General features: G+C 43.7%; 1 protein-coding gene across 2 annotated transcripts in view; it reads left to right on the plus strand.

The window, feature by feature from the left end:
• The window catches only part of amacr (alpha-methylacyl-CoA racemase), a 61,004-nt gene that overhangs the window by 23,450 nt on the left and 24,952 nt on the right, over positions 1 to 12,602 (plus strand). For both annotated transcript variants that reach the window (XM_055874839.1, XM_055874840.1), the window contains exon 4: positions 1,094 to 1,254. In XM_055874839.1, the coding sequence (XP_055730814.1) occupies positions 1,094 to 1,254 (161 nt within the window). The remainder of the gene's footprint in view (positions 1 to 1,093; positions 1,255 to 12,602) is intronic.

Consider the following 12,602-nt stretch of genomic DNA (forward strand, 5'->3'; position numbering starts at 1 on the left):
CTGCAAAGCTCCGCAGTGGAGATTGAAGTATCTGTCCATAGGACCACTTTAAGCCGTACATTCCACAGAGCTGGCCTTTACGGAAGAGTGGCCAGAAAAAAAGCCATTGCTTAAAGAAGAAAATAAGCAAACACATTTGATGTTTGCCAAAAAGCATGTGGGAGACTTCCCAAACATATGGAAGAATGTACTCTGGTCAGATGAGACTAAAATTGAGCTTTTTGGCCATCAAGGAAAACACTATGTATGGCACAAACCCAACACCTCTGATCACCCAGAGAACACCATCCCCACAGGTAAGCATGTTGGTGGCAGCAACATGCTGTGGGGATGTTTTTCGTCGTCAGGATCTGGAATCTGGTCAGAATTTCACGAATGATGGATGGTGCTAAATACAGGGAAATATTTGAGGGAAACCTGTTTCAGTTTTCCAGAGATTTGAGACTGGGACGGAGGTTCACCTTCCAGCAGGACAATGACCCTAAGCATACAGCTAAAGCCACACTCGAGTGGTTTAAGGGGAAACATTTTAATATCTTGGAATGGCCTAGTCAAAGCCCAGACCTCAATCCAATTGAGAATCTGTGGTGTGACTTAAAGATTGATGTACACCAGCAGAACCCATCCAACTTGAAGGAGCTGGAGCAGTTTTGCCTTGAAGAATGGACAAAATCTGAGTGGCTAGATGTACCAAGCTTATAGAGACATACCCGAAGAGACTTGCAGCTGTAATTGCTGCAAAAGGTGTCTCTACAAAGTATTGACTTTGGGGGAGTGAATAGTTATGCACGCTCAAGTTCTCTTTTGTTGTTGTCTTATTTCTTGTTTGTTTCACAATAAATCAACTGATACAACCCCCCCCAAAAAAATCTATTTTAATTCCAGGTTGTAAGGCAACAAAGTAGGAAAAATGCCAAGGTGGTGAATAGTTTCGCAAGCCACTGTAAGGACTTATCATTTAGACTAGATTTGTTTTAGATCATTTACTTTGTTTATGTTTGTACCATGGTCCATACAGACATTAAGAAAGGATGATGTATCCTCCTCCATTTCTGCTTCTGTCACTCCATGTATTCCTCTCTTCCTGTGTCAGGCTTGTTGTCCATGCTGGGCCGGAGCCATGAGAAGCCCTACGCTCCTCTGAACCTGTTGGCAGACTTTGCAGGCGGGGGTCTGACCTGTGCCCTCGGGGTGGTCCTGGCCCTGCTGGAGAGGACCAGGTCGGGAATAGGGCAGGTCGTTGACACCAGCATGGTAAGTACGAGATCATATCAGCTCAGTTGAGGTCTGAGCAGATTCAAAGGTGACAATTACACCCACAGTGCTGTTCTCAGTACGCTGCCAGGCATCAACAACACCCACAGTGCTGTTCTCAGTACGCTGCCAGGCATCAACAACACCTACAGTACTGTTTTCTGTACACCTCCATATCCTCTAAAGGCTTGTACATTGCAGCATACAGATTTTTGCCTGAAGAATGCCGTAGGATATAATGTATATTTAACAGTTAATAACGCTGTGACATTGAACGGGGGCACTCAACAACAGCAGAACCTTCCAAACAGTTTTTTTCTTTCCTACCCCTTTAACCTGAACACTGCTTAGACACAGAAATCACAATCACAACAAAATCAGTATGTCTTGTGGTTAGCTCAGTACAGTCCCACTACACATTGTAAAATCCCAGATCAATTCCATCACTAAACTAACCCAGTACCACAATCGCAACTGAAAAAAGTAAAGAATACTGTATCTATGATATTTTTAAGCATTCTCATGTACAGTAGCATGTGAATTTTAAATGCCATTCATGTCCAGTATGGAGATTAGGTGGGATGTAAGATGTGCTCAGTACTTGACTTAGGTAGGAGCTCACCGGAACTGAGTACCTGCACCTCGTATAGAATAGTATCAAGGAGTTCCTGCACCTAAATATACTGAACAAAAATATAAACGCAACAACTTCAACAATTTTTACTGAGTTACAGTTCATAAGGAAAGGAGTCAATTGAAATAATGTCATTAGGCCATTATCTATGGATTTCACATGACTGGGGAGGGGCTCAGCCATGGGTGGGCATGGGAGAACATAGAGAACATAGACCCACCAACTTGGGAACCAAGCAAATCAGACTTTTTTTATTACAGACAAATACTCATAATTCCATCAGCTGTCAGGGTGGCTGGTCTCAGACGAACCCGCAGGTGAAGAAGCCGGATGTGGTTGTGATTGTGAGGCCGGTTGGGCGTACTGCACAATTCTCTAAAACCGCGTTTGGTAGAGAAATTAACTTTCAGTTGTCTGGCTACAGCTCTGGTGGACATGTCTGCAGTCAGCATGCCAATTGCACACTCCCTCAACTTGAGACATCTGTGGTGTTGTGTGACAAAACTACACATTTTAGAGTAGCCTTTTATAGCCCCCAGCATAAGGTGCACCTGTGTAATGATATGTTTAATCAGCTTCTTGATATGCCTTACCTGTCAGGAGGATGGATTATCTTGGCAAAGGAGAAATGTTCACTAACAGGAATGTAAACAAATTTGTGCACCAAATTTGAGGGAAATAAACTTTTTGTGCATATGGAACATTTCTGGGATATTTAATTTCAGCTCACGAAACATGTACCAACACTTTGCATGTTGCGTTTATATTTTTGTTCAGTATATAAACGGTACCAGCACTTAAAATGAGTACCAGCACCTATTTCAGTACAAGTCAAGCACTAGATGTGCTCAAGATGTGGTTTTATTGACTTTTGCCGCATCTCACTGTGTCATATTTTTATTAGATCCCTAGACGCCATGATGCCTGAAGCCCCACTTTCAATGAATATATTAACGTCCCCTCCATGATCGCTGTAAACATTATATTTTGCCTAAGGCTTGTACTTTTCTTTTTCCTCCAGGGATTGTTGGTACTTTTCCATATCTTTTCTAAAGTAGGTGAACCTAATACTGTGTATTAGCCCTCCAAATGTACCCCTCCAAAGAATTAGACTGTTTACGTTACAGGAAAAACCATATTGTAGCTATTAAAATGCATTCTGTAAACCAACAAAGACATAACTATATTTTATGTAGACAGCATCTGTAGGTATACAAATTGTATACAAGCAGCCGGCTACCTACATGCCTGTGATGTAGATGATTGATGCTTTATCAGTAAGAAGTACATGTAATATGCTGATAACTGCCTCAGTGAGGGGCCATGACAATCACATCGTTATTGCTGGTCTGCAAGGCAATTTTCCCTGACATTTTGTTCAATGGCAACCATCTCAGAAGATTCCCTTAACCTATCGCCACAGGGAATCAAAACCAGGCAAACATGAACACAGCTGTGAGGGGTCAGACTGACTGCCGATAGGTACTTAGCACAGTAGGAGGTAATTCCTTCTCTTGCTAGAACAAAAGACACCACTTGCTGTGTACCGACCTAGTACTGACGAACCAGACATTTCTAAATGTAGAATCGTCTGCCTGTCGGTGGCCGGCAAAGCCAATCAAAGAGCACTACTGTCCGCGTGACGTCAAAAGGAAAAAAGCGACACTTTTCCCGGTGTAATCCACCCCCTTTTTCTTATGATTTCTTTTGTTGCACTATCTTTTTTTTGCCATTTTATGAATGTGTTCAATGTGGGTCTATGGGCTGTAGTAGTAAAGGCCAAATTCAATATCATATCAAATGTATATATTTTTGGGGGGAATACTTGAAGGGGGTCCTAAAAATCTAAATCAAATAGCTAAATGAACCATGGTATGACCATCTAAAAACAATTCCATATGTCACCCCCAATCACATAGACCCATGGGAATTAACACAAAATAGGTAGCTAGCTATTCAACTGACTCTCGGCAGCTAACAGGCAGCTGCTTCATTCAAAAACAAATCCATTGTGATTTAATTATAATGTTGCTCGCTAAGCTAGTATCAACAAGGGCTTACTACAAATTCTAGCGAGCTAGCAACAACACTAGCGCATCTTGCTAGTTAGTTACAAATTTTAAGCAGGCAAAAATAATGGTATTGACATCTTGGGGTCTGGAGGATTTTAACGAGGCTGACGGCGGAAAATCTGTTCTATGTTAACAGCAGAACATGTACTGCCGACACCCTTGTCAGAGGTGCTAAACTGTTACAGACCTATATCCATCCTGCCCTGCCTTTTCAGTCTTCGAAAGCCAAGTTAATAAACAAATCACTGACCATTTTGAATCCCACCGTACCTTCTCTTAAATGATATCATAACCGCCATCGATAAAAGACAGTACTGTGCAGCCGTCTTCCTCGACCTGGCCAAGGCTTTCGACTCTGTCAATCACCGCATTCTTATCGGCAGACTGAACAGCCTTGGTTTCTCCAATGACTGCCTCGCCTGTTCACCAACTACTTCTCAGATAGCGTTCAGTGTGTCAAATCGGAGGGCCTGTTGTCCGGACCTCTGGCAGTCTCTGGGCATACCACAGGGTTCAATTCTCGGGCCGACTCTTTTCTCTGTATATATCAATGATGTCTCTCTTGCTGCTGGTGATTCTCTGATCCACCTCTACGCAGACGACACCATTCGGTATACTTCTGGCCCTTCTTTTGACACTGTGTTAACAAACCTCCAGATGAGCTTCAATGCCATACAACACTCCTTCCGTGGCCTCCAACTGATCTTAAATGCTAGTAAAACTAAATGTATGCTTTTCAACTGATCGCTGCCCACGCCCGCCCGACTAGAATCACTACTCTGGATGGTTCTGACTTAGAATATGTGGACAACTACAAATACCTAGGTGTCTGGTTAGACTCCTTCCAGACTCACATTAAGCATCTCCAATCCAAAATTAAATCTAGAATCGGCTTCCTATTTTACAACAAATCCTCCTTCATTCATGCTGCTAAACATACCCTCGTAAAACTGACTATCCTACTGATCCTTGACTTTGGCGATGTCATTTACAGAATAGCCTCCAACACTCTACTCAGCAAATTAGATGTAGTCTATCACAGTGCCATCCATGTCACCGAAGCCCTATATACTACCCACCACTGTGACCTGTATGCTCTCGTTGGCTGACCCTCGCTTAATATTCGTCGCCAAACCCACTGGCTCCAGGTCATCTATAAGTCTTTGCTAGGTAAAGCCCCACCTTATCTCAGCTCACTGGTCACCATAGCAATATTCACCCGTAGCACTCGCTCCAGCGGGTATATTTCACTGGTCATCCCCAAAGCCAACTCCTCCTTTGGCCGCCTTTTCTTACAGTTCTCTGCTGCCAATGACTGGAACGAATTGCAAAAATCACTGAAGCTGGAGACTCATATCTCCCTCACTAACTTTAAGCATCAGCTGTCAGAGCAGCTTATTGATCACTGCACCCTGTACACAGCCCATCTGTAAATGGTCCACCCAACTACCTCATCCCCATATTTGTTATTTATTTTTGCTCTTTTTGCACCCCAGTATCTCTACTTGCACATCATCATCTGCACATCTATCACTCCAGTGTTAATGCTAAATTGTAATTATTTCGCCACTATGGCCTATTTATTGCCTTACCTCCCTCATCTTACTACAATTGCACAAACTGTATATAATATTGCGATATTGTCAATATGATATCGTCAAATAATATCCCAACGTATAACTATCGATTTCTCCCCCCCACCCCACCTTAAACCTACTTCATACCTTTTTTTATTTTTTATTCTTCTTTTGTTATTATACAAGTGGAATGTTTGTGTAGGAATTTAGAATGCTCATACTTTATTTACTTGTTTGATCAGCCGATGTCTAGTTGCTACTATTGACATTTACGATTAACATGGCTAATGGGACACTCCCCTGCCACGCTATGAAGGTGCCTCCCACCTTTTCAAGTCTCTGTCAAGCACCTGATTCCCTTTTTGTTCGAGTTGGCTGAAGCACATTTGGGTCCGCTTTCTTTCCATTGGCTATTACTCAATATAGCATGTGAGGACTTTAATAGAGTTCAGTTGAGATGTTATTTAAAACAAATTGTTATCTATGAATGGCTATGCCCACAGTACCGCATGATTATGTTTACAGTTGGTGACTTGTGTATTGTATTGGAAATATTTTATTATAGTGTTGCCGGCGCATTTTGCGGTTGTTTCTCCTGTGTGGACAGAGGTTACTGCAGCCAACGAGGGCGGAGAAGAGGATGAGTTCTATTTCCTGGGAGAAGTCACAGATGTTGATGACTCAAATAATGCATGGACAGTAGAAACTGCCAATAAAATTTACTGCAATAGACCTTTAGGTTGACACGGGGGCAGATACAATTGTCATATCAGAAAAGACTTATAGCACACTAAAAAAACATGCCACCACTAAAGAGCACAGTAACTAGACATCCCAGGGGGTAAACTGAGCTGTATGAGTCACTTTACAGTTACTACTATTTGGAAAGGACAGCCGTTTTAGGTTCAAAGTGTGATAAAGAGAATAGAAGAGGTCAAAAGCACAGAGGAGCTCGAGTGCTCATCCTGCAGACCTGAGCAAGCTGAAGATAAAACCAATCAAAAATAAAATGATGCGGTACCCTACAGTGTAAACACAGCCAGACGTGTGTCACTGCCCATGCTCTACAAGGCGAAAAAGGAGCTTGACCTCATGGTGGCGAGTGGCGTGATCAGGGAGCATACAGAGCGGTGTGCTCCTATGGTGCTCCTGGTGCCCAAGAAGAACAAAGATCAGCCGAGGGTATGTGCTGATCTGAGAATGTTAAACTTCTCAGTGAAAAGAGAGTCACACATTCTACCTACATATCCTGCCAAAGTTGGCTGGTGCCAAGGTGTTTTCTCTTTTAGATGCAGGAAGTGGCTTCTGGCAGATTCCACTAGAGAGAGCGCGTCAAGCTTAACATATTTATAATGCCTTTTTGAATGTACTATTTCAGCATACTTCCATTTGGAATCACTAGTGCCCCAGAAATCTTCCAGCGTGAGATGACAGTGCTCCTGAAGGACTAAGAGGGCGTGGCCATTTACATGGATGAGATCCTTAGTTACTCACACAGCAGAGGATGATGTGAGACTCCTATACACACTGGAGGATGCAGGTTTGAAGCTCAACCCAGACAAAAATCTACTGCGACAGCAACGTCTCAACTACATATGACATAGCTTTGACGAGAATGGCATTCTTCCTGTTGATGCCAAGATCCAGGCCGTCACCCAGCTGGAGCCGGCAAGCAACGTGACTGATCTGAGCAGGGTCCTGGGTATATCCTCTACCTAGGCAGGTACCTACCGGGTCTAGCCGATGTCACCAAACCACTCAACGAGTTGCTCAAGAGTGATGCTGCAGTGCAGGAGGAGGCCTTTAGGAAGTTAAAGCAACTCATCCTGTACTGGCATTTTATGACGTGACAAAGCCTATCATAGTCAGTGCAGATGCCAGTAGTTATGGGTTAGGCGGGGTCCTACTACAGAAATACGATGGACAGTTAGTCAGTAGCTTATTGCTCCAGGACTCTCACCGATGCAGAGAAGCGCTTATGCACAGATGGAAAAGTAGTGTCTCGCAGCAGTCTGGGCATGTGAGACGTTTACCAGGTATCTGTGTGGCCTAGATGCATTCACACTGCAGTGATATCACAACCCTCTCATTCCACTGCAAAGACCTTGACTTCGTGCCTTTGAGGTGCCAGAGACTGTTGACGTGAATGATGCGTTAGAACCCTACACCCTTTCCAGACATCCGCAGGCAGCTGTTACATAAAAGATCGCAGAGCTGACCAGTATAATCGAGGCCTATGAGGCCATGCTGTATGATCCGCATGCTATCTCACCCACCACGTTTGACGTCGTCAAGAAGCAGACACAACAGGATGCAGAGCTGCAGATGGTGAAACACTGTGACAACAAGATGGCCTAAGTATGCAGTCAAAGTGCCAGACGAGTTAAAAGCCTACTACACCTGCCGACAGCACCTCTCAACCTCACAAAGACTAATGTTGTATGGTAATAGAATAGTAGTGCCACAAAACATGAGAAATTAGATGTTAGAGCGTGTACATGACGGCTGTTAGGGCGTTGTGAAGTGCCGGGAGCGAGCTAGAGGTAGTGTGTGGTGGCCTGGAATAAGTAAACACATCCAGGAAATAGTCAGTACATGCAAAGACTGTCAGGTGTCCAAACCTATTCAGAGGAGGGATCTTCTAATCACCACTCCACTCCCCAGTCGCCCATAGGAAGGAGTAGCAGCTGAAATATGTGAACTCAACAAGCAAAACTACCCGGTAGTTGTGGAAAACACTATATTCAAAAGTATGTAGACACCCCTTCAAATTAGTGGATTTCGCTATTTCAACCACACCCGTTGCTGACGAGGCACAGTTATAGGAGACCACCTTTCCAGCAAGTCAATTCGTCAAATTTCTGCTCTGCTAGAGCTTCCCCGTTCAACTGTAAGTGCTGTTATTGTGAAGTGGAAACGTCTGGGAGCAATAGCCGTGAAGTTGTAGGCCACACAAGCTCACAGAACGGGACCGTCGACTGCTAAAGTGCGTAGTGCTTAAAAATCGTTTGTCCTCGTTTGCAACACTCAATACTAAGTTCCAAACTGCCTCTGGACGCAACGTCAGCACAAGAACTGTTAGTCGGGAGCTTCATGAAATGCGTTTCCATGGCCTGAAACAGCTGCACAAAAGCCTAAGATCAACATGCACAATACCAAGCGTTGGCTGGAGTGATGTAAAGCTCACGGCCATTGGCGTCTGGAGCAGTGGATCGCGCTCTCAAATGAATCACACTTCACCATCTGACTGTCCAACGGATGACTCTGGGTTTGGCGGATGCCAGGAGAACGCTACCTGCCCCAATGCATAGTGCCAACTGTAGTGGAGGAGGAATAATGGTCTGGGGCTGTTTTTCATGGTTCGGGCTAGGCCCCTTAGTTCCAGTGACGGCAAATCTTAACTCTACAACATTCTAGATTATTCTGCACTTCCAACTTTGTGGCAACAGTTTGGGGAAGGCCCTTTCCTGTTTCAGCATGACAATGCCACTGTGCATAAAGCGAGGTCCATACAGAAATGATTTGTCATGATCGGTTTGGAAGAAATTGACTAGCCTGCACAGAGCCCTGACCACAACCCCATCAAACACCTCTGGGATGAATTGGAATGCCGACTGCAAGCCAGGCCTAATTGCCAAACATCAGTGCCGAACATCAGTGCCCAACTTCACTGATGCTCTTATGGCTGAATGGAAGCAATTCCCCACAGCAATGTTTCAACATCTACTGGAAATCCTTCCCAGGAGAGTGGAGGCTGTTATCGCTCCCTATCCCTATGTCTGTTGTCCCCATATGCTTCAAGATGGTTACCATTGTTCCTGTGCTCAAGAAGGAAAAGACAACTGAACTAAATGACTACCACCCCGTAGCACTCACTTCTGTCATCGTGAAGTGCTATGAGAGGCTAGTCAAGTATCATATCACTGCCACCCTAGACCCACTTCAGTTTGCATATCGCCCCAACAGGTCCACAGATGGCTCAGTCGCCATCGCACTGCACATTGCCCTATCCCATCTGGACAAAAAGAATACCTATGTAAGAATGCTGTTCATTGACTACAGCTCAGCATTCAACACCATAGTACCCTCCAAGCTCATCATCAAGCTGGAGGCCCTGGGTCTCAACCCCTCCCTGTTTAACTGGGTCCTGGACTTTCTGACGGGCCGCCCCCAGGTGGTGAGGATAGGAAACAACATCTCCACTTCGCTGACCCTGAACACTGGGGCCCCACAAGGGTGTGTGCTCAGCCCTCTCCTGTACTCCCTGTTCACCCACGACTGCGTGGCCATGCACGCCTCCAACTCAATCATCAAGTTTCCAGACGACAACAGTAGTGGGCTTGATCACCAACAATAACGAGACAGCCTACAGGGAGGAGGTGAGGGCACTCGGAGTGTGGTGTCAGGAAAACAACCTCTCACTCAAAGTCAACAAAACAAAGGAGATGATCGTGGACTTCAGGAAACAGCAGAGAGAGCACCCACCTATCCACATCGAAGGGACAGCAGTGGAGAAGGTGGAAAATCTTTTTTAAAGTTCCTGGGCGTACATGTCACAAACAAAGTGAAATGGTCCACCCACACAGACAGTGTGGTGAAGAAGGCGCAACAGCGCCTCTTCAACCTCAGGAGGCTGAAGAAATTTGGCTTGTCACCCAAAACCCTGACAAACTTTTACAGATGCACAATAGAAAGCATCCTGTCGGGCTGTATCACAGCCTGGTACGGCAACTGCACCGTCCTCAACCGCAAGGCTCTTCAGAGGATGGTGAGGTCTGCACATCACATCGCCGGGGTAAACTATCTGCCTTCCATGACACCTACACCTCCCGACATCACAGGAAGGCCAAAAAGATCATCAACCACAACAACCAACCGAGCCACTGCCTGTTCACACCGCTATCATCCAGAAGGCGAGGTCAGTACAGGTGCATCAAAGCTGGGACCGAGAGACTGAAAAACAGCTTCTATCTCAAGGCCATCAGACTGCTAAACAGCAATCACTAACTCCGAGAGGCTGCTGCCTACATAGAGACCCAATCACTGGACACTTTAATAAATGGATCACTAGTCACTTTAAACAATGCCACTTTAATAATGTTTACATATCTTACATTACTCATATCACATGTATATACTGTATTTTATACCATCTACCGCACCTTGCCTATGCTGCTCGGCCATCGCTCATCCATATACTTATATGTACATATTCTCATGCATTAGATTTGTGTGTATTAGGTAGTTGTTGGGGAATTGTTAGATTTGTGTGTATTAGATCTGGAAGTATTACGTTTTTCGGGCGCTAAAATGAGGTCAATTGTACGGACCAGCGTGACGTGCAAAAGTGAGTTAGTTCACGTTACAGTGCCTTCAGAAAGTATTCACATCCCTTTACTTTTTCCACATTTGTTGTGTTGCAGCCTGAGTATAAAATGTATTACATTTAGATGTTTTTTTGCACTGGCCTACATAATGTCAAAGTAGTATTGTGTTTTTCAAATTTTTACAAATTTATGAAAAGCTGAAATTTCTTTTGTCAGTAAGTATTCAACCCCTTTTATGGCAAGCCTAAATAAGTTCAGGAGTACAAATGTTCTTAACAAGTCACATACGTTGCACTGGATTCTGTACAGGGACACTTCAATCTTAAATGAATCATTGTTTATTAACAGCATGCCTGAGAGGTCACAGTTAAACTTAGATGCATAAAGTACCGGTCTGAAGTGAGTTCCACTGGGGCAGTCCCGTTTAGTTCTCTTATATACTGCTTACACAGACAAGTTATATTTGCATGATTTAGCTTATTCATAATTAATTCATCATTAATGTTTGGTTCATGCATGTGACCGACCAATACCTCACGAGGCTTCTTCTCTCCAAACTGAGATGTCCCTTTCTCAAAACAAGGTTCTGGCCGTACTACCAAATTGCAGATACTGATAGTGAGGATTGCTCCCAGGCACGTTCAGTCACTTGCATGAACACAGCAATTGGTTATTAGAAAAGCACAAACCTAAAATGTTCCATCACATTCCCTCTTATCACTCACTCTTTGATAATTATCATTACATTTTATTCATTTGGTTATTACTTAAACTATCAAAGGAGTAAGTAAACAAAATCAACGCATAAAACCACAGACACTTTCAAACCCTTCATTCTGGGTTGTAGACAAAATAAACACAAAACCAGACACTTCATCCTTTCAAAACCTTCGTTCAGTGTTGTACAATCCAACTTGTAAAACCATGGCTTTAGACCTTTGCTTCATAGTTCCACATGCTTCATTACACAATTTTGTTTATGGATTCTGGCAATGACATTTCAGCTGGAGCTTTTGTCGCGAGAGGCATGTTAATGACAGATCGGTATCTCAATGCATTTGTAGAGTAAATGACTATAAATGTTTTAGTGCGCAGACCTCCAATCAACCTGATACCCCAAATAAACAATTTTGGACAAACCTAAATCAATTACGAGCATGGTTGACCACCCCTCTCCCTACTTGAAAATCTATGGTCAGACCTCTATGGTCAGACCTGGTCAGATCTATGGTCAGACCGTTCTCTAGCAATGATGAACAACCAATTTGGCAGAGCTTGAGGAATTTTTAAAAGAATAATGGGCAAATGTTGCACAATCCAAGTGTGGAAAGCTCTTAGACTTAGCCAAAAAGTGCGTCTACAAAGTAAAGACTCAGGGGTGTGAATACTTATGTAAATTAGATTTTTGTATTTCATTTTCAATAAATTTGCACAAATTTCATTATGGGGTAGTGTGTGTAGATGGGTGAGAAAAAACAACAATTTAATCCATTTTGGAATTCGGCCTGTAACACAACAAAATGTGGAATGAGTCAAGCGGTATGAATACTTTCTGAAGGCCTGTATGATTCCCCACTTTCTAGAACGGTTAATCCTTAGCCTCTTCTCATCCTTTCTCTGGCTCATTCGCCCCAGTAAGAGAAGATATGGACGGTTCATTTGAAAATTGTTCACATGAATGTTTTTTACTCAGAAGGATTAAGTACCAACAACTTCTTATTCCTGGACTCCTGTTGCT

Source organism: Salvelinus fontinalis, chromosome 21, assembly GCF_029448725.1.
Source record: "Salvelinus fontinalis isolate EN_2023a chromosome 21, ASM2944872v1, whole genome shotgun sequence".
NCBI lineage: Eukaryota > Metazoa > Chordata > Actinopteri > Salmoniformes > Salmonidae > Salvelinus > Salvelinus fontinalis.